The 21,713-nt window shown below is 34.0% G+C and overlaps 1 protein-coding gene across 1 annotated transcript in view; it reads right to left on the reverse strand.

Annotated features, from left to right (window-relative positions):
• Positions 1–13,890, reverse strand: part of LOC149415694 (uncharacterized) — a 36,990-nt gene extending 23,100 nt beyond the window's left edge. The window contains exons 1-3 of the mRNA XM_089642418.1: positions 13,821–13,890; positions 2,149–2,278; positions 389–458 (exon numbers count right to left, since the gene is read on the reverse strand). Of these exons, the coding sequence (XP_089498544.1) occupies positions 389–458; positions 2,149–2,238 (160 nt within the window). The 5' untranslated portion in view covers positions 2,239–2,278; positions 13,821–13,890. The remainder of the gene's footprint in view (positions 1–388; positions 459–2,148; positions 2,279–13,820) is intronic.
• Between the last annotated feature and the right edge of the window lie 7,823 nt (positions 13,891–21,713).

The raw sequence follows: 21,713 nt of genomic DNA on the forward strand, positions 1-21,713 counted from the left end.
ACAAATTGAAAATATGTCCCGAGTAAAAATTAATGCCGCCATCGGAAATTGAACCCGCACCTTCTGACCGGTCAGGTGCTCTGAACCACTAAGCTACGTCGGCTTATTTTTGACTCGGAAGTAATTATTGCTCATAATCATTTGTTATCCTTTGTGCCAATATGGAAAAACAATGATGCAAAATTTACTGCAAAGATTAATAAAAAATGTGAAAACGTGCCTAAGAGATATTTTCATGATATTGAATATGTACGCAATTTTTTTTCTTAAATGAAATTATCATTTTAAAGTGAAAAAAAATATTGTCAAAAAATATATTGATTAAATTCAATATATGAGTGAAATGATACGAAGTTAATTAATAAATGTTGGGGGCGAGAATACTTACCATTGAAATCTTTCTGTAAAAACATGTAGACTATCCCTCGTTTATTGTTAATTGGTAATTTCCAGGAATTCTGAAATCCAAGGGTTTGCTGCATTGAAAAAATTATGTTGATAAATTATGGTGAAATTATAAAATTTTTCATTATTCCCCAAAAGTGTGTCGCCTGTATCGCGATATTGATGGAAAGAGATTAGTTCATACTTGAACTTTATGCGAATAATTAAGTTTTAAAAAACGAAACCTACCAAGAGTGCATTTCCAAATAAATTTGGTTCCGATATATGGTTATGGATAAATGCAATAAATGAGTGAATTATTTTTTATAGCGGCTCTAATTTAAAATAATCAGGTTTCTGACACAATGCACCTTATCAAAAAAATATCATTTTATTGTGTAATTCAAAAAAATTATACGTAAGTTTAAGGAACAAAAACGTGCCTTAAAAACTTACATATAAAATTAAGGGGTGCAGAAGTCGTGATAAAACATGAAAATCAGCTTTCAAAATATAAATATGTATACTCCCGAACATGTTACTAAAATCAAACGAAAAAAAGGGTTTAAAGCCAATAATGCCACCAACAGGGAAACGAAAAATACCCACTTAAATTTTGTCTAAATAGGGAGGAAAAAATTCCGAAATCCATCATCTTTCAATTACAAGTACGGAATGAAAGAATTATGTCCCGATAGTGTTTCGCTGGTAGATCAAAGTAGTGATTACGACAGCATATTGTCACAATTTAAAACAATAATTTATTGTAGCGCGCGGTATTTGGTACGATGCACGGATCCGAATACTTTCTCCCTCACACACATAGCGCCGTATCGCTCAGCAACTTTCAGCTCACCACCCGTACAAGAAGACACCCCATTGGCCGAGCTACCCCTACCCTTCGTCATCGGCCGGCACTACCCTGCCCCAAAGGGTATATAACACTGTGCAGGCCTATATGGAGTTAGAGTATCCAGTCTCCTAATTAAACTAAGCTACAGAATCCTAGTGGTCATTGCTTAGTTAAATCCTCTCCAGTACCAAGTCGAGAGAACCCACCGGCTCCACCTTGGGAATTCAAGTAACAGCTCCCTCGGGGACAATAATTGTCGGGAAAAACCTCAACCCAACTAAGAGACCACGGGTCCTCTGTTGAAGTTATTACGCTGTAAGTGTTTAGTGAGAACGTTAGTGATCATTGTTTAAACTCTAAATGACTTTACTTTTTGCTACAACTTTCCTGTACTCTGTTTTTACTATAAGCTGTGAACCCTGTATGTAAGATAAATAAACTGACCAACGCTGAAAGACTATTTTCTTACAAACACCCTGACACAGTATAATATTGTTGTAAGTATTGCGGCACGGTGGTAAATTAAATATAAAATATTGAAACGTTAGTTGTAATTACTTTAGCCATGTTTGGTGGCTGGATCTAAATAATCAGGAACTTCCCAAATATATCTTTCTATCTCTCGGAGGTGCCATAGTCTTACTGGCTCAAAGTAATTGCAACCTTGTGGCGTATTCTATTTAAACTGCATTTTTACTTATTTACATACACTTCCGTTAGTAATTAAATAACAAAAGATTGCATTTTCAATTTCACAATTTTTTTTAAATATAGTATAGAACAAAAGTTTTCACAAAAAACCAGTACATTAGGCCAATTATAAATATGCCAAGAGGTTTAGCAAAATTACAAAACTTTTACCCTTGATTCTGGAGAATGATTTCCATGTGAATTATTGTGTATTTACTTACCATATTGCTGGGATAGTTTGCTTTGTCAGGTCCCAATACTAAATCTCCCCCCTTTTCTTTATCTTGTTCTGATAACAGTGGTGACTCCATTTTAGGGACACACGTTAGATTTAATTTATTTGTCCGGAACCTACAAAACAACCAAAAAACATAAGTATTGTGTTCGTACAAACAGGTCTCCAACTCTTCTTGGAAGGAGTTTATAAATAATTGGTTCTTTTAGATTAATCAGGGATTTATTATTACTCCGCGTAATATAATGTTGACTCGATAGTGGACCTAACTAGAAGCTGGCTAATTGGAATCTGAAACAGTAAGTTTTTCTGAGAGCCTTACCACTGCCCTCTGTGCGTGCATATATGAAGCTCTTACTTCCCAACACTTAAGTAACAAAATTAGTAGATGATAGATAAGTTTAACTCTCAACAAAATAAAAATCAATAATACAGGTGAAATAAATGAATGTATTTTTTGTGAGTAAAAGTGTGACAGATTCCAGTAAACCAGCGGTCGGGTCTTGTCAAGAAAACGGAATATGTGAGTAAATTTGACGCCCTCCGTGGTCAGGAGGAGGGTAATCAATTACGAATCCAAAGGTTGCGGGATAAATTTTGGTCGTGCGCAAATAAATTTACTTTGTGTTCGTTCACAAATAATTCTTTGAAAATAATATTAATATATTTGCGGCACGTTCCGGGGTGGACGTTAGTCTCGGAATTATCCCGGTGAAAGACCACCTTTCAGAGTCAAAATTTTGCTTGAAATGGCTTTAGCCGTGTTTGCCAGGTACTTCCTCATCTTCCTCTACCCCATCTCTCTGCTCTCCACACAACCCTTAGCCTCACAACATCAACCTCACCCCATTGCGTATGCCATAGTCCAAATGGATCTGAACGGTTGGGAACAGTTGGAACTCTTACAGGATATTCACATCAAATTATACATATATGTGCATAATTGTAAAAAAATATTTTTAATCAAGTATGAGGTGTTTGACAGGAAATAGTTGTATAGAGTTATATTGTTTCTGCCAGCCCCATTCGGTAAAGACGTCGACATTTTTAATATTATTAAGAAAAATTAATGACATTTAGGAATTCATTTAACGCTATTTTTGGGGGAATTTCAACTCACAGGTAACTTTCTAATGATACCTGCCTAAAACTGTATATTTTGAAAAGAACAATGAACATTTTTATCCAACCTCATATGTTTGAATTCTTCTTATAATAACAATGATACTTCCATAGAATATATTATTATATAGGCATGTACTTCTAGCATCCATCCCCAGAGTATTTACAATCACGGTGTCGGTTCCAAGAGTGAAAAACTTGAACTTCATATTATTATTACGCTAAAGGCAAAGCACAAAGAAGTAAGTTGAAAATTTGGTATTTTTGACATATTTAAGATACTTTTGTCGTGATCTAAGAAAGCACCCCAATATTTTGATTATTATTTAGAAGATGGTCACCCTTTATTAAATGGCAACACCGGCCGCTCGAGTCACCAATGGTCCGACCGGACACGCTGACGACTCAAGCGTCATTCTGTCCTTGGGCGTCGTAGAGCCAACACGTCGTTATCTTTGTAAAATCACTTTCGCTCTTAAATGTTAAACGTAACCTTCCGATGAATAAATTATGAAACGTGGAAATTTCTTTCATTACTCCGAGTCAACGATCCCGCAGCTCCGAGTAAGTATTCATGGCGAACTACAACCCACAACCGAAACTTCCACACTTTAACCTGCTGGAAAAACATAATTTGGCTTTGGAAAAGATAAAACACTTATTTATAAGTACTTTTATAAGCCCAGATAAATAAATTATAGGACCTATTAAATTTATTATATAAGTTATTATTTCTTTTATAAATGCGTTTTTGATAAGATTACATTTTTTATTAAGAGATAAAAAAAACTAATGTACTAATGCCCAAAAGTCGTTCACTAATACAATCATTGCTGAACTGATAATATAAAATAAATTATCATACCGATAATAATTTCTTTAAAGATCAAAATCTCCTACTTACGGACCTCTTTTCGGTTATTATTTTAGGGAATAACTAGCTAACGTGTACCCGGCTTTGCTCGGGGCTGTTAATGACTTGGAGTAAAGTTATGAGGTTTTTGAATTCTTTGATAAACATCGACTTTTTTCTAATTTATCTGATAGTATTAATACTCCAGCGTCTGGACGGTGTAGGCCCTCTGATTGGTCAAATTTAAATTGTCTGTTTCGGTTAAATTCCGCTAACTTGAAAATTAACACGATTTGAAAATTAAGACACGATTTGAAAATTAAGACACGATGCTCATATAATTTTTGGATAATATCGAAGAAAATATGTTTTAGAAAGTTCACAATCCATTGGATTAATTACATTACAGTAAAAATTATCCACAATTACGTATTGAAATTTGACGTTAATTATTATTCACGCGAGACACATTGTTCAGTGCTGCCAGCGTATATCGATTTCCAATCAATGCAAAAAGCCTTTATAGCCAGTTAGTGTCAAGCAATGTACAATGTCAGTGTAATTTTTTAAAGTTATATATATGTATACAAATATATAATTATAAATATAATATATTATAATAAATCCACCATTTAAAAGCCGGCTGCTAAAATAACCAGTTCCACTCGATACTTAAATACGTAATTAATTATTTTTTGATATTACAACACCGACCCCATGCGCCACCATGCGCTGTCAATGTTTGATATGTGTCATATATGTGATAATTATAGAATTATTGACGTGATAACCAAAAAATTTGTTTACAAACTACCTGTGAATCGCTAAAAAGAAATATTTTGTTTTCAGATTATTATTTCAATTTAATTACTATGGCTAAAAGGAATGTGGACAATATTTTACCAGAATTGGTCGAATTTCGGAATGTTCGAATGAGAGGGAAATTTACCAAGCGAAGCGATAGTAGTGTATTCTTGATAGTACGAGAGCCCACGACCAAAATTTTTGTCTCATAGCAATACGGCCAAAACCGCATCAAATCGATAGATATGATTATCCTGAACTCGAAAATACCAATATCAGACATTTTCCGCGTAGCGTTTGATCTGACCGAATTTTCAAAATTGTCAAAGAATTTTACCGAACTGCATCATAGCAATATGTCTGATTTGCAGACTGTAGTTGAATGATAGTTCTGAGATACCGGAAACATATTTTTCAGACGTTAGTGGTGTAGCGCAAACCCGTAAAATCACTTAAAAAAATTAAAAATGAGACAAAAAAAATGTCTCATAGCAATACGTCTGAAAATCTTTTTTATTAGTAAATTTTGGTTATTTGATGCGAACAAAACAATTTTCAGACGGAAATGTGAACGCATTAAATTTTGAGACCGTTTTGAAAATGTTAACAAATTTTACCGATCGGTATCATAGCAATATGTCTGAAAATTGTTGGACACGATAAAATAAGTTGTCCACATGTGCAAAAAATTTATATCAGACAAATTAAGTGTAGCACCTTCTCTATCAGACAACTTTTCGATACTCAGATATCATTTAAAAATCGTATTGAGGCATCTTGAATTTTCTGTTACAAACCAATGAATACGTTGCGACCCTGAATTTATTAGATGATAATTAACAAAGAAATAAGTAATGACATCTGTCATCTGTCAAAGTACATATAATAGACAAGGGAGATTCTTGAATATCTATGAAGGCTGTAAATTTAAAAAAACATTTAACAGAGGCGTCGGCTAGGCGACGAAACGTTATTTTCGTTTTTGGGATTATATGCTACACTTAAAGTGTCTGAAAACAGGTTTTTGGTAATCATGGCAGCAATACGAAAAGTTGAAAAAAAAAATTATCTGTATTGCTATGATACAGGTCGGCTAAATTTGTTGACATTTTCAAAAATGCGCTCAGGCTATATGCTACGCGCAAAATGTCTGAAAACAAACTTTTTCGTAATACAATTATAAAATCTATGTACATTTTCACTATCAGATGTATTGCTATAATACCGACTGTCTTTTTTTTTGACACTGCAGAAATGGCCTCCCACGCAGTTGCTACACTTTCGACCGTTACTACACACCTAGTCGGGTTCAGAATCATACAATCTAACGATTTTATAGGGTTTTTGCCGTATTGCTATGAGATATGGTTTTGGTCGTGGGCTCTCGTACTATGAAGTGTGCTCAATAATCCTAATTATGTGCTTCTAGAACAGAATTATTTCGGCGTCATATCAAAAGAGTGTCATATAAAAAGGTAAACTGTTACATTCTTGCTGTCATACTGGAAAAATAATACCACAAATTTTAGCTTATTATCCAGCACCGAATTATTGACAGGAGATTGTAGTCAATCTAAAAACTTTAGGAATTTTATTTGTCAATACAAGAGTGCTAATAGATTTGCCTCATTTGGAGCGCAAACAGCTAATATCCCAGGTAATGGTCCATATTGTTTAAAAATTTCTGGTTAGGTTTATCATCTCACTTCCAGAAGTATACAAGTTGCAGGTGAAATACCTTCCTATGCTCAGCTTTATCTATACGATCCTGATGAGGCTGTTAGAGTGCGTATGAGTCATCCATCTAATGCCGATTGCTATAAAAATATAATGCAAATAATTGATAGTGAAATACGCCAAATAAGCCCTCATCAGTATAAGAAACTAAAAGAATCTGTCGAGGAAGAAGAAATACGCATTGCGGCTGAGGGTGGGCAGGTAAGAGATATACGTCTATTATTTACACGTTCATCAGAGGTAAAATGCTCCAACCAGTTTTCACGATATCGCCATGGTATACGTAGCAGACAGACGGGAATTTGCCATCGGGTATAGATATCGCTGTTTAACCTAAAAATGTTAAGGACTTCAAAGGATGGCAACTTTATCAAAGCATTTAGATCCTATGGTTTTCCCACTACTATTTCCATCAGGTGAATGTGGTTGGACCCCCGGCTTTAAGCATCATGCTGATTTCTGTACTGCTCAATGTCATACTGTAACTGCTATGTAGTTTTATGCAAGTAAATTAGCAGTGCGAAGAAACATATTTAATCCAATCCATTATGCGGGTAAACCTTTTCAACAGCATTTAATTCATGCTTACATTATTTATCTATTATCATTATTTATGAATCTGGTCGCCTAGATTACATTAGGAAAAACCAACGACACCTCAGAGTGGAATGCTATCAAGGTTTGCAAAACCATGTAAGAAATTTAGCCACTGATAGAGGAGTATGTGCAGGTAATACAGTCATTCTTCCATCTTCATTTACTGGTGGACCACGCCATATGAATAAACTTTATCAAGTTTCAATGGCTATGTTACGCAAATTTGGTCGTCCTGTCGTCGTCATAACTTTTACATGCAATCCCAAATGGCCAGAAATACCAACCGAATTGGAACATTATCAATCGGCCGCGGACAGGCCTGATATAGTAGCCAAGGTTTTCCATCTAAAAGTCAAGGAATTTATTCATGATATGACTGAGAAACATGTTTTTGGAAAGGTAATTTGTTGGGTGTATACAATTGAACAGCAAAAAAGGGGACTACCTCATCTACATGGTGTGTTTACACTTTGCAGCGAAGATAAGTTGTATACAGCTTCTGATATTGATAATGCCGTATCTGCAAAACTACCCCATCCGAAGAATTCAGCTTTGTACCGTATTATTTAAAAAAATAACATTCATGGACCATGTGGCGTACTTAATCCAAGGTCAGTCTGCATGGTAGACGGTAAGTGCTCTAAAAAATTCCCCAAATCATTTAAAGACGCTACTGATAATAATTCCGCAGGCTACCCAGATTACAGGAGACGTGATAATTTTTCTGAACATCACGTTATTCGGGATATACGTTTCGACAATCGATTTGTTGTTCCATATAATGCATTCCTTAGCAAAAAATATGATGCTCATATTAATGTTAAAATTTGTTCCTCTTTGGATAGTATTTATTTATCTATACATGATCAATCTCACTCAATTTTACTTCTGGCTTTACATTTACCCGACAGCCAATCTGTTTATTTTGTCTCTACAAAATAAACCTGTTCCTCCCTCCCCTCTGGGCGGGAGGAACAGGCTCTCAGGGAAGCATCTACAAAGAACACCTCTTTAACAGCGTGGTTCCAATTGAATCTTCAAGATATTGAGGGATACTCTATTCTCTATCAAAATGTACCAAATAACTATGTCTTTACAGCTGGTAAAAAGTGGACGAGGCGACAGCGGGGAGGCGGAAACATCATTGGATGAATACCTTCAATTTCTCCTAGAAATATAGAACTGTATCATTTACGGCTGATTCTTATAAAGGTGGCTGGAGCTACATCCTTTGAATCTTTGCGAACTGTTGATGGCAATTTACTATGTAGCTACTTTTCATGATGCGGCGCGTGAACTGAAGCTCATTGATGACATACGAGAATGGTCGCAGTATGACGGAGGCTTCATTGTATTTGACGCCTAAAATTCTTAGACATCTATTTGTTTTAATTTTAATACAATGTATCCCTTCGATCTTCGGCTGAAGATTTTTTTCATCATGGTATTGCTGAAGAAACAGCTATTAATCTTTTAAACATACAGGATATTCTCATGAAGGAGAATTCATCTTGCAGAATGCAGGGCTTACCTGAACCTGATGAAAGTTGCAGTTTTGGACAAGTATCTGATTTTAATGTAATTTCTGAAAACACTTTAGGTGAATTGATGGCTGCCAAACTCAATGACGTACAATTTCAAGCATATAATTCTATTTTGAATAAGTTTTTTTCACATGAAAATGATGACAATAAATTTTTCTTCATTGATGGCCCAGGCGAAACAGGGAAAACATACCTTTACTAAACTTTAATTCACACTCTAAGACGAAAAGGTAAAAGAGTTTTATCAGTCGCTTGGACAGGCATTGCAGCACTCTTGCTTCCAGGTGGGGTAACGTGTCATACTGCTTTTAATTTACCCCTCAATTTACAGGACAATACAACATGTAAGGTCACATCAAAGAATCGGAAAATTATAACGGAAGCAGATATTATATGGGATGAAGCACCGATGGCAGGTGTAGCTTTAGAAGTAATTGAGCGTACTATACGTGATATCATGGGAAGTGATTCTGTCTTTGGTAACAAAGTTATTGTTTTGGGCGGAGACTTTCGTCAGATCCTTCCAGTGTGTCGACGTGCTTCACGAGGACAATTAATTGCCGCTTGCATAAAAGCAGCACACTTTGGTACCATTTCAAAACTTTTCAATTAAAAACAAATGTCAGAGCTTTAGAAAGTGAAAATATATTTTCTAAATGGCTTTTGGACTTGGAAGATGGCAAACTTCCTTTTGTAGAAAGAACATTAGAGTCATCTGTGCTTATTCCCAATGTAAATATTTGTCAAGATTCACTATATATACGGTGAGACACATACAACTGCTGATGCCTTAGGGTTGAGTCAACGTACCATATTGCGCCCTAAAAATAGTCATGTTTATGTAATCAATGAGGATGTACTTCAACGGAAAGCGCCCCTGAGGTGATATCTCACAAAAGCGGTGCTATAAAAATCTCAGCTGTAACTTAATTCAAGCCAAAATCATTACAGGGAACAGAAAAGGTACAGTACATTTCATTCCTAGAATTTAAAACACTTTTTCGGATGTTACAATATAATTCAATATGTGCAGAAAACAGTTTCCAGTCAAATTAAATTAAATAAATCTCAAGGACAAACTTTTGAACGGGGTGGACTGTTACTTCCTGAACCAGTATTTTCTTATGGACAGTTTGAGCGCAGTCATCGTTATTTATACAAATTCTGACTGATTGGTATACGGATAATATTGTTTATAAAGAGATTTTTTCCTAATGAAAGTGTATAATATTATGTTGTAGATTGTAAAAAATAAAAGTATAATGAATTGGACTTGCTTAAAAAGTTTTGTTTTTTGTGTCCCTTGAAATGAAAATGACTCAATTTATCCCACCTGTAAGGTTTTCGCGAATTAAGAGAGTTTTGGTGTATTTACTTTGACAATCGTTAGACTTTCGTTAGGTAAGAGCGTAATATTATTTCACCCAAATATGTAGATTTTTAGGACTTATCCCAATAAAATAATTCTTAATATATTTAAAAAAAATGTAATTACTTTGACAGTCTTTTGGTAAGAGTATATTATTTTACCAAAGTTATATGTAATATTGTAATATGTTGAAATTTTTTTATTTTCGAATTACATATAAATATTTTGCAATTTAATTTCGATTTAAAAATTAAATCATTTCGGTGGTATGGAAGAGGAAACATTTTTCTCATTAACGAGATTTATGTTGGGGTGAGGGGTGTTTAGTGGTGCAGAATGTCTTTCTATTATATATCTACCCAATGATCTGATATCTACCTATTAAATGTAACTGTTAGTATCACATAAACTGGGCGAAGCCCAAAGAAGTGCCGCCCGCAGGGCCTAGCAGCAAAAACCCGCGGAACGGGTTTTTAACTGCTAGTATGAATATATTATGCATGCACTATATATACGGAAAAAAATTCTCTAAATTATTGTGAAAACGCTATCAAAATACGTTGCATGGTTTAGAAGAATTAAGCGCACAAACAGAGAGACGCAGATATCGATTTTTTATACTATTTAGGAAATGATCTAAAAAAAATTAAACATTTGTGCCTAAACTTCAAAAATAATATTAAAACACTTTTGGGTGATGTTACTTTCATAAATCAAAACAGGCGGCTGGTGTTTAGCGGGAATTTAAACCATATCGCTGTTTACATAAGGATTGTTATGGTTAGCGGCCCGATTCTTAATGTTATGCTGCGTATAGACATGATAAAAATGCTTGAGCCGATCCACGAACTACGGGAAAGGAACGACGCGACAACAAGCGGCATTTCGCGCCATTTTTGCGGTTGGCTCAATTCTTTCCCATATAAGTCTTGGTTCAGCTCGGCAGTTTGGCCCGCCTGTTTATGCGCACCTTTACACGACATATTGAATTAAGAGAAATACACAAGACAAAAATGTGTTAAAGTGCCATATATCATCACTGACATAAGTTATAAGCATAAAATTCGTCTGGCAAACGGAGTTTAGAAAGGGGCTATTTTAGCGCAAAGGTGGTTTTTATTTATTTTGTGAATAATTTTACTAAAAAGAAAAATATTTAATTAAGGATAATCATCACAGATAATATCAGCCATAAAATTGTTTTTACTGATTAGTTAAGTAATCAACAATTTAATTGAATTCTGTCAAATCACCCGTTTATACAAAAATTACAGAAAAAAAGGTAAATAGGTAAAATTGGAAACGAAAAAAATTGATAAATTGATGATTTGATTGGTTTGGTAGTTTATTAATTTGGTAATTCGATAAATTAATGATTTGGTAGTTTGGTTGTTGAGTAATTTGGTAATTCGATAAATTAATAAATTTGTAAAAATTGTTAAAGTGGCAAATGGGTACTTGTTCTCATAGATTAGAACTTTTTTTTATATATTAACTCCACACAGGAGGCCCTGAAGAAAATAATTTCCCTCAGGGCCTATGTCATCTTTGGGGATGCTATGAGGAGGGTCTTTTTGTGGAGAGGAAGGAGTGAACATGGGTCTTGAAGAGTCCCAAGTGTGATGGACCAAGGTCTTTCCCAAGGTAAATGATATAAACCGTCATAGTAGAGCCATCTATCGGAACAGGCGCATATGAATTATAGGGAACTGCATACGTGGGTGGGTGTTTTCCATTGAGGTTGCAACATAAGAACTGAATTTCCCAATCATATTACAGAAAAGGAAAAGGGGAGGTAGAAAAGGAAAAGGGGAGGTGCGAGTTTGACAGGACAAAGGGATGTTTAAAAGTTGAGCTTTGATTTATATGACATCGACCTTGAAAATATTCCCACCAAATGATTAGGTGAACGAACTAGCTAAACTCAAGGCTGATCAACTTGACATTTGAGGTGTTCACAACCCTTTTAAACGCGTAGAATCACATGAAACAGCGTGAGATTTGGTTGCAACAGATCTGTTACTCGAGAAAAAAAGGTTTCCGATTTCTTTAAAATTCAAGGGGAAAGATTTAACAGAATTCCTGTCTAAAGTGGCCACTAGACTTTAACATGGTGGGTATAGGACTATTAAAATTAATGGCCAGAGAAAAAATAAATTTATAGCTTTTTTTGTAAACATTTTCAAGTGAGGTTTGGCACATTTAAACTTATTTATGTCTTTTCGTGAATGAAAGAGACAAAAGCAAAGATACACTCCCGAATAAATGAAAAAAACACGCCCAAAAGAAGGAGCGTACTGGAATATTTGGCAATAAAATTGCGTACAATTAGGGAAAAAATCGGAAGTAGGAGACAAAAAGATCGCGGAAGAGTGATGAGTTCACGTAGAAAAGGAAAGGGAAAGTGAGTCATCGAAATATACCATTCCTAAGAGAAAGTCTAGTCCAGTTATATTCAATTTTCCCAATCATGTCCTGGATCTTGTTCATAATGACGCCCTCTGAATGTAGAAGGGGAAAACCATGACATCCCTTGTCACGAATCTAGTCGCGAAAATGTGACACGTAAGGTCTCAAGTTACTTGCCACCTCCAGAAAACGCTGTAAATTCCACGTCGTCGGGAACTTACATCCCTTTCTAGGTCAATAACACAGATAATACACGACGATCTTGTCGACATTATGTCTGCTTTTATGGATAAGTTGTGTGCTTACCCATTCAGCCAATTATCATGTGAGATATATGTAAGGTTTACTCGAAATGTCAAATTTAGGATGAGGACTGTCTGTATTTTAATATTTAGTTCCAGTAATTATTTTATGAGGTTACTAGCTCCCTCGTGTATTAGGTATTTGTATCTTCTATTGAACCTATCCTCTCAGGTAGGTATAAACGGATAATTGGATTGATTTTGGCATTAAGTTTTATGAGGCTGCCTACCTCTCGAAAGGGACCTGTTGAGAAAAGTTGTTCGGTTGGTAGTTTTATTTCGGAGATTAACATCTCACTTTTTGACTCTAGATTTGTTCTTGTCTATCCCAATTTGTGAATTGGAAAGTCAAATAACAGATGATAAGTATTCATTTTTGTTCTGTCTGGTTGCATCCGATCGCTTTCTATTCGGGCGGTCAAACGCTAGCAAAAATCCCTCCCATTCGACTGACTATACTCTGCCTCTTGTCCCGGCTGGTGGTGTTCGCTTTTTCAATTGTACACCAGTGTTGTGATAGGTACTCTGTAGATAGGTATTTTTATACTACGAATTTATATTGGTTGGCCTAATTTGTAATAGGTATTTAATATTTTCGTCGGCGATTCAATACCTATCGCAGGGATAACGCCACGATTTGATTCGTAATGTTTTTAAAAGAATAACAGATCGGCAGATAGGTAAATTTTTAATATGACCCCCGGACCGAGGAATTCCCCTAAATCAAATGTTATCGGCCTACATATGAAAGGTCATTGGCCCGTCTCCTTCTTACAGCTGATAGATAATCTTGTCTGGCGCATTCCTTTAATGAAAACATTATCTGGGTAGCAGGTGTTGTAAACCTGGTTCCTGTTCTTCGGTTGCATCCGTCTTTTAAAGGGTCTTCTGGAATTCAATAAATAATATAAAAAAACTCACCCTGTTAGCCATCTCCCAATCCCAGTATGAAGCTTACTTGGTTCCACCCTACATAGCTAAATCAGTTTAGTTTAACTTCTCTCTCTCTCGGAATTCTTTCCTCCTTTTAGCGAAGTCCTTGCAATTTGTTCAGTTTTTAGTCTCCTCCCTATGTCTATAGAAGAGTAATTAAATAATTCTGTAAATAAAATTGTACCTCCCTAAAACCTCTGTCAGCATTCGAACCCGCAGTCTTATGATTTATCTCAGGGCTACATAACTTCCTGTTTAATGATTTGTCTGATTCTTTGGTTTACGGTCTCTGAAGATAGGACGCCATCTCGCTAATTATTAATTCCTCCCTAGCTCGATTAACCGACATGGTAAACACTTTCTGCCGCTAAATACGTTCACTCTGTTTTAAAACGTAATTATTATTATTATTATTTCAATGTTTTTAAGACAAGTAATTTATTTTGAACTGTTTACGAAATCACGTTTAAATTAACACAATTTTATAATGTAATCGCGATCGCACAACACTTAGCGCCCTTGAGGTGATTTTTCACAAAAACGGCGCTTTACAAATTATCCAATTATTATTATTATTATTATTATTATTAATTGTATCCTCACTGAGTCCAATCATTTTCACTTCACCGGTTCAATAATATTTCACTTTAATTTAATATTTAACAATAATTTTTAACACCATCTGAATTCACTAACTAAGCGTAATTTCACACATCACCACTGATTTTAATTGATTTCTCGGAGCTCTCTCCATATCCAAATTCAAACCCAGACTGCCCTCGTCCTGCTACCCAATTTCTCTCCCTTCCCGTGGGAACGTGTTTAAAAAACACTTCAATCATTTATCCAAACTCACGTCTAAAAGAGTTTCAAAACACGCTGCCAAGGTCTACAATCCCGTGGTAAAGAAACTCATAACTCTCTTTGAAGGGTCTGCCTGTTGTATATTATGTTGTTATTCTAAACAAAAAAAATTTTGGAGTACGTTCGTCTCGTTTATATTATGTAAGTGTTCAAACCATCACAGGCACTTGAGCCAGTGAAGGTTAAAAGGTGTTCTGAAATGTGCAAATATTTAGAAACCCCGGTTATAAGCCGTACTGCTGCATTAAACACTAAGGTTGGCATAAATGCCGTTGGAGGAATCGGGACGTGAGACTACGTAAAAGTTGATAAGTAGTTTAGTTGCTTCTGTAGGAAGGTTTCCTCGGACAGACTTGAGTTGTCTCAGTTGAAAAAATCCGGTGCTTACGAGTTTTTTCAAAATTTGTCTATTAACCGTGTCCCACTTTTCTGTATATTTACCCAATTTTTACCGAATTTTGCTTGAGGGGCTTACCTGAAACTTCCTCGAAAAAATTTAATCATTTTTGAGTGAAATAAGAAAGTAGTAAATACCTTATTCGACTATTAATATTTAATGTGTTTATAAAAACCATACCATGTTAGCGTATAAAAAATACTATTTATACCGTTTATGTTTAAGGGTATTAAAAACACTATAGGATTCATTAAAAATACAAGTAATTCGTGACGTAGTAACAAGCTAACCTTTTTTTAAATAAAATCTTATGATTCGCCTTAATTACTATTAAAAGCAACTATCTTAATTTGGGGATGACAGCCATTTACAGTAAATACTTAAGCGTGACCAGCGATCCCGAATATTTACCATAATATCTTTTAGTTTATTACCTCGAAATGATAAATTATATATATGGTACAAATATTTACGACACAAGAAATCATATACATTGCGAAAGCAGCAGCTTTGCAGTTTATTTTATTAAAATATGGACATGACTACGAAGTGTTCGATTTAAAAAGTTAATAAATAAAATAAAAGTAGGTACCGATATAAAAAGATAATAAAATGAATGCATTTGGATTTGTCACAAAATAAAAGCTAAAGCTTCGAAAGACTATCCTCTTTAATTACAGCGCATTTAATGTATTGATAGAAAAGTTTGTGAAGTTAAATTTTATTAACAAATTATTATGAGCATCAATTAATTACTCGCCTGAAATATCCGCAAACAAAAAATTGAAAATATCTCCCGAGTAAAAATAAATACCGCGGACGGGATTTAAACCCGCACCTTCTGATATCCGGTCAGGTGCTCTGAGCCACTGAGCTACGTCGGCTTATTCCCAACCCGCCAACTAATTCAATAATAAGTACTTCAATCGGAATTGTGACTGCCCATGCCAAGAAAAAGCAATCAATATCAAATATCTAGGACTAACCTTTAACACGCACCTATATTGGAAAAAACATATCTATAACATTACAAACAAAATTCGAAAATCTATTTACTTTGTCAAACAAACACGTAATTTCCTTGACCTTAAACTTTTAAAATCAGTATATTTCTCACTATGCCAATCACACATAGAATACGGAATTTTAGCTTGGGGTAATACTTCTTTTAGTGCCCTCGACCCCATTATTAAAACAGAAAAATTAATCATAAAAATAATTCTCAAACTTCCTCTTTCTACCAACACTGATACTATCTTCAATACTATCAACGTTATGGACATAAAACAGCTCTTTGCAAGATCCATCTTGATTAATTTACACCAAAACAGCAAAACACTATACAAACCAACTCAAACGATACACAATACCCGAGCCAAAAATAAAGAACTTCTCCAAACTCCTTTTGCTAGAACCACCTTTGAGCAAAAACATTTTAAATACACAGCTTGCAAACTATACAATACACTACCAGCCACGATTAGACAAACAGAGTCAATGACCAAATTCAAACATGAAATAAAGAAATGGATAACAAGTATTGGGCGTCCCACTATCGCAAACATCTGTAAACCAAATTACACGTAAACAGTAACAACAATTCAAATACAAAATAAAATATTAGAATCAATCATTTTATAAAAACCCCTTTGTAACTACGTCCTTCAACTAAATGCATTTATTTTGCTTATATATTTACAATATTGTCGTACCTGTACCTACTCTTTCTATTATCTATCTATTGACTCCATAGTTTAAATTGTATACAACTTTGTAATTTGTATTTTGATTTAGTCATGCATGTAAATATTCTTTAAGTATCTGAATACGTCTGTCTCGACACAGGTGTACCCTAGTGAGACAGATGTCGATAAATACACGTAAAAAACTTTATATTGATAGATAAATAAATAAAAAAAATCGACAACTACTGCTTATAATATTTTTTTCACCTTTAAACAACCAAATTTATTTTTGTAGGAAAGGCTTTGTAAGTGCTGAATTCCCCACTAGATGGCGTCGAGATATATTATATCTTCATCTGTTGGTGAAATATTTTGACTTTGCAAATATTAAATTTTTTTAATGATAAACTAATGTTTATCAGATAAGGTTTTTATGAGTAGCGCAAAATCGTTTTGTTCTATGCATAAAAACATTGTCTTCTAATCAATAATTATCTTTAAAACATTAATTTTATTGATAATTATATTAATGTCTGTACATTTTCAATAGCTTATCTATTTTTATTTTATTTTTATTTTATTTTATTTATTTGGGAAAATCAAAAGATTATTTACATATATAAGAATAAACTAAATAATAAAGATAAAATCCAATAACAGATTTTCACTTAAAATTATAATAATAATAAAAAATATTAAAACAAGAAACTAAGGGTTCTGTACCCGTGGCCTGAGAAATTTACAAAAAATACAAAATTGTAAATATAAATAAAAAATAATAACAGATCTAGGAACACAAATAATATAATAATAACCAGCTAAATTTCAAAAATTTAAATTTAACTGATATACTAATAACCAACTAAAATTCAAAACAAAATGTATTGTAAAATTTCAACACAGCAGCAATCAATAACACTACACAATAGCAATAATAACAATATAATAAATGTATACCTACAACTAAATTGAACACATGAGTATAAATTGGAAGGTAAGTAACTGGAAAGGATTCAAAGCAATAACATGATAACTTCATGTAGAATATTTAAAATTATTTAATGTTAGTTATTACATATCTTTTAAAGGTTCCTAAATTACTTGAGAATATGTCCATATCATTAAAATTCTTATTAAATATACTACAGGCTCTGAATATAAACGCATTTTGTCTTATATTAGTAGAACATTTATGGAGATGAAAAAGTGATTTTTCTCTAGTTCTAACGCTCGGAACTCTAAAATTAATTTCAGACAGAAGGGGAGAACAATCAATAAAGCCATTGATAATTTTATGGAGATATATTATATCTGCGGAGTCTCTTCTAGTTTTTAATGGCTTAAGTCCATAAAGGTCCATCGAGCTGTTTACGTCAAGGTTTGAATTTAGTTTGAAATTTAAATGATGGACAAATTTTCTTTGGATGGCTTCAATGCGATTTATGTAAATATTATATTGAGGATTCCATATGGGAGAAGCGAATTCAAGATGACTGCGAACATAAGAAAAATACAATATTTTAAGTGTTATGATATTATTAAATTCTTTTCCAATACGGAATAAGAATCCTAGCATTCTAAGGGCTTTCTTAACAATCATATCAATATGAGCCTCAAATGTAAGTTTACTGTCAAGTATAACACCTAGATCACGAATTTGTGTAACTTTTTTGAGTAGTTGGCCAGCTATATGATAATTATGGTCAAACTTAATTTTATTTCTAGTGAAGGTAATTACATAACATTTAGAAGTGTTCATGTTGAGACGATTGCGGATACAATAATCATTAAGCCTATACAGATCTTCTTGTAGTTTAAAGCAGTCAATTATAGAATTAATAGGCAGGAATATTTTCATATCATCAGCGAAAAGTAGAACATTTGCATAATTAAAGCATTTTATAATGTCGTTGATGAAAATTGTAAACAGTAACGGTCCCAGGTGAGATCCTTGGGGCACACCTGAGGGTATATTTACAATCTCAGAGATGAAGCCATTTATTGTTACTCCCTGAGTGCGCCCATTAAGATAGGAGACTAACCATCTATATAAATCCCCATGAATTCCCAAAGCTAGTAATTTGGACAAAAGAAGACTGTGGTCAATTTTATCAAACGCTTTTGAGAAGTCTGTATAGATTACGTCAACTTGGATTTGATCATCCATTGATTTAGTAATATTTTCAATGAAAATGGCAAGATTAGATACAACCGATCTTTTTTTCATAAAGCCATGTTGGTTCACGAGTATTACAGACTCGATGCAGTTATATAGTTGTTCATGAACAATTTTTTCAAAAATTTTACTAAAGATTGGTAATTTAGATATCGGTCGATAGTTCTGGACATCATTTTTAGCCCCAGACTTAAAAACAGGTGTGATGAGAGCACTCTTCCAACGATCAGGAAAGATACCTTCTTTCAATGAGGATTGAAAGAGCAATAATAGGGGCTTCGACATTACCTTGCTACACATTTTGATAAAGAAAGCCGGAATTTTATCACTACCCGCACCCAGTGAGCTAGAAATAGTATCGATTATTTGTTCTATTTTTTGTTTTGAAACTGATACCGAGGAGATATTAACTTGATTGTCAAAATGATAGTTGGTAGAGTGTACATCGGAAATAGTGTTGTAATTAAAGGTGGAGACGAAATGCTGTGAGAACAGGTTACATATTGCGAAAGGATTTTCAGCAGTCACTTCGCCCAGTTTCATAACTTGAGGCAAACCAGAATTATTTCTTTTTCCTTTAACATAAGACCAAAAGTTTTTAGGGTCACGAGATATATTAAGTTCAGCGTTTGTTATAAATTGTTTAAGACATTCTCTAGACAATTTCTTTTGCCTTGATCTAAGGATACAGAATTCATGGTTGTCTAAAGGATTGGACCACCTTTTCCACATTTTAAACACTTTATATTTTTCCTTAGTCAGTTTTATTAGGGCTGGACTAAACCAATAGGGATAAGAATTATTAATATGAACTTCCTTTGACGGGACGTTTAATCGAATGATTTCATATAAAATTGTATAAAAGCGGTCAATAGCAGTATTGGTTGATAGGTTTAAAAATTCTGCATCCCAATCAATACTACTAAGGACGTTATTTATTGTTTCATAGTTAGCTTTCCTAAAAAGATTGATTGTTCGTTTGTTGTCCACCATAGGAGTTTCCAGAGATATGTTAATGTCAACAAGAATGCTTTTATGATGTTTACATTCAAGGATGAGATACTGGTCAGTATTTGATACAATTACAGGGATCGAGCTAAAAACAAGGTCTAGGTATGTATGATTATTATTTGGAAAGGTGCAGTACTGTGATAGATCAGTAAATGAAAGGGTGTCAGATAGTTTGGAAATAATTTCAGATTTAGAGCCATTCGTAATTTGCATACTATTACCATTACTTAAAGACCAGTTAATTTGAGGTAAGTTGAAATCACCCGATATGACAAAATGATCATCGTGATGTAGTCCTCGAAGTTCACATAATTTATCCATGAATTCATTTATATTTTGTGAGTGATTGACTCCTGGAGGTATGTAAACACAGCATAAATGAATTTTTATGAAATTATTAATCGTAACAGTCACCCAGATGTCTTCAGCATTCGTGTTAAAATCCTTACGTTCATGAGCTATTAGGTGCTTCTTCAACGCAATCATTACTCCACCTCCTCTTTTTTGCTCATTGCGATCGCGCCTAAATACCAGGTAACGGTTGTCAAATAGCTCTTCACTAGCAATACTGTCTACAAGCCAAGTTTCAGTTATCATAATAATATCATAGTTGTTATTGGTAACATTAAAATAAAATCTATCAGTCTTAGAACGCAGTCCAGTCACATTTTGATAATATACATTCAACATTTTAGTACATTTAGTTGATAAAATATATAAAATATAAGATTGATAAAATAGTTGTTAGCATGTTCTAGTAAATTATAAATATTAGAGTGGTGTTGTAGTAACGCAAGCAGAGTAATTGTAGGATAAATTGGATTAAAGTTGGTAGTATTAAAAGAGTTAGTTGTTAATATTATACAAATAAAGAAAAACCAGTACAAAGGATGATATTTTAAAGTAGGAAAAAAGATAAGGTAGATAGGAAAAATAAATTGATAATAGCTTATAGTCACACGAGACGATGCTAAATCTAAGAAGATTATCAGCAAAAAACCTTAGTCACGTCAGATTCCAATGTCACCTGAATAATGGGACTAGTTTCATTTTTGCGTATAAATATTTTTCCGTATTTGATCCATCTGAATTTAAAGTTTTTATCCTTGCTTAAGTGTCTCACTGTCTTGAAGAGCGCACGGGTTGCAGCAGTCAGATGCTCGTTGACATAAATTTTGGAGTCCCCGGGAAGCTTCAAATCACTTGAGTTGAGACTGCCTTTCTTCCTTATAGCAGCAAGAAAGTTATCTCTACTGCGGCTGGCTGTGAACTTTACTACAATTGGACGAGTAAATTTAGGATTTTCTCTGGGTAATTCCTTGACCCTTGTACGAGAGATTCCATCAATATCATTTGGGAGAACATCAACACCTGCCTTGGCTCCTAGCAATTTTATGATATCTATTAAATTTTCATTTCTTTTTTCCGGTATGCCAATAATTTCCACGTTATTTTTTAATGAGGTTTGCTCAAGACGGTTTAATTTGGACAATACCAGATTATAATTAGTTTGAAGTTCATTGTTTTTGACTTCGAGGTTATTAATTTTGGAGTGACACTCTCTTAGCGCATCATTCATTGTTTTTAATTGCATAAACACTTTATTAATTTCTTCTTTAATTTCGTCCTTAAACAAAATTAGTAAATTACCAAAGTCTGGCTCTGAACCAGCCTCAGCAGCGGGGCTCTCTACGGCAACATTACGTTTTGACTTAGTACCCGCTTTAGTAGGTAGAACAGACATTATG

The sequence above is a fragment of the Hesperophylax consimilis genome, chromosome 18, assembly GCF_061612785.1.
Source record: "Hesperophylax consimilis isolate HC1 chromosome 18, BYU_Hcon_1.0, whole genome shotgun sequence".
NCBI classification, from domain to species: domain Eukaryota; kingdom Metazoa; phylum Arthropoda; class Insecta; order Trichoptera; family Limnephilidae; genus Hesperophylax; species Hesperophylax consimilis.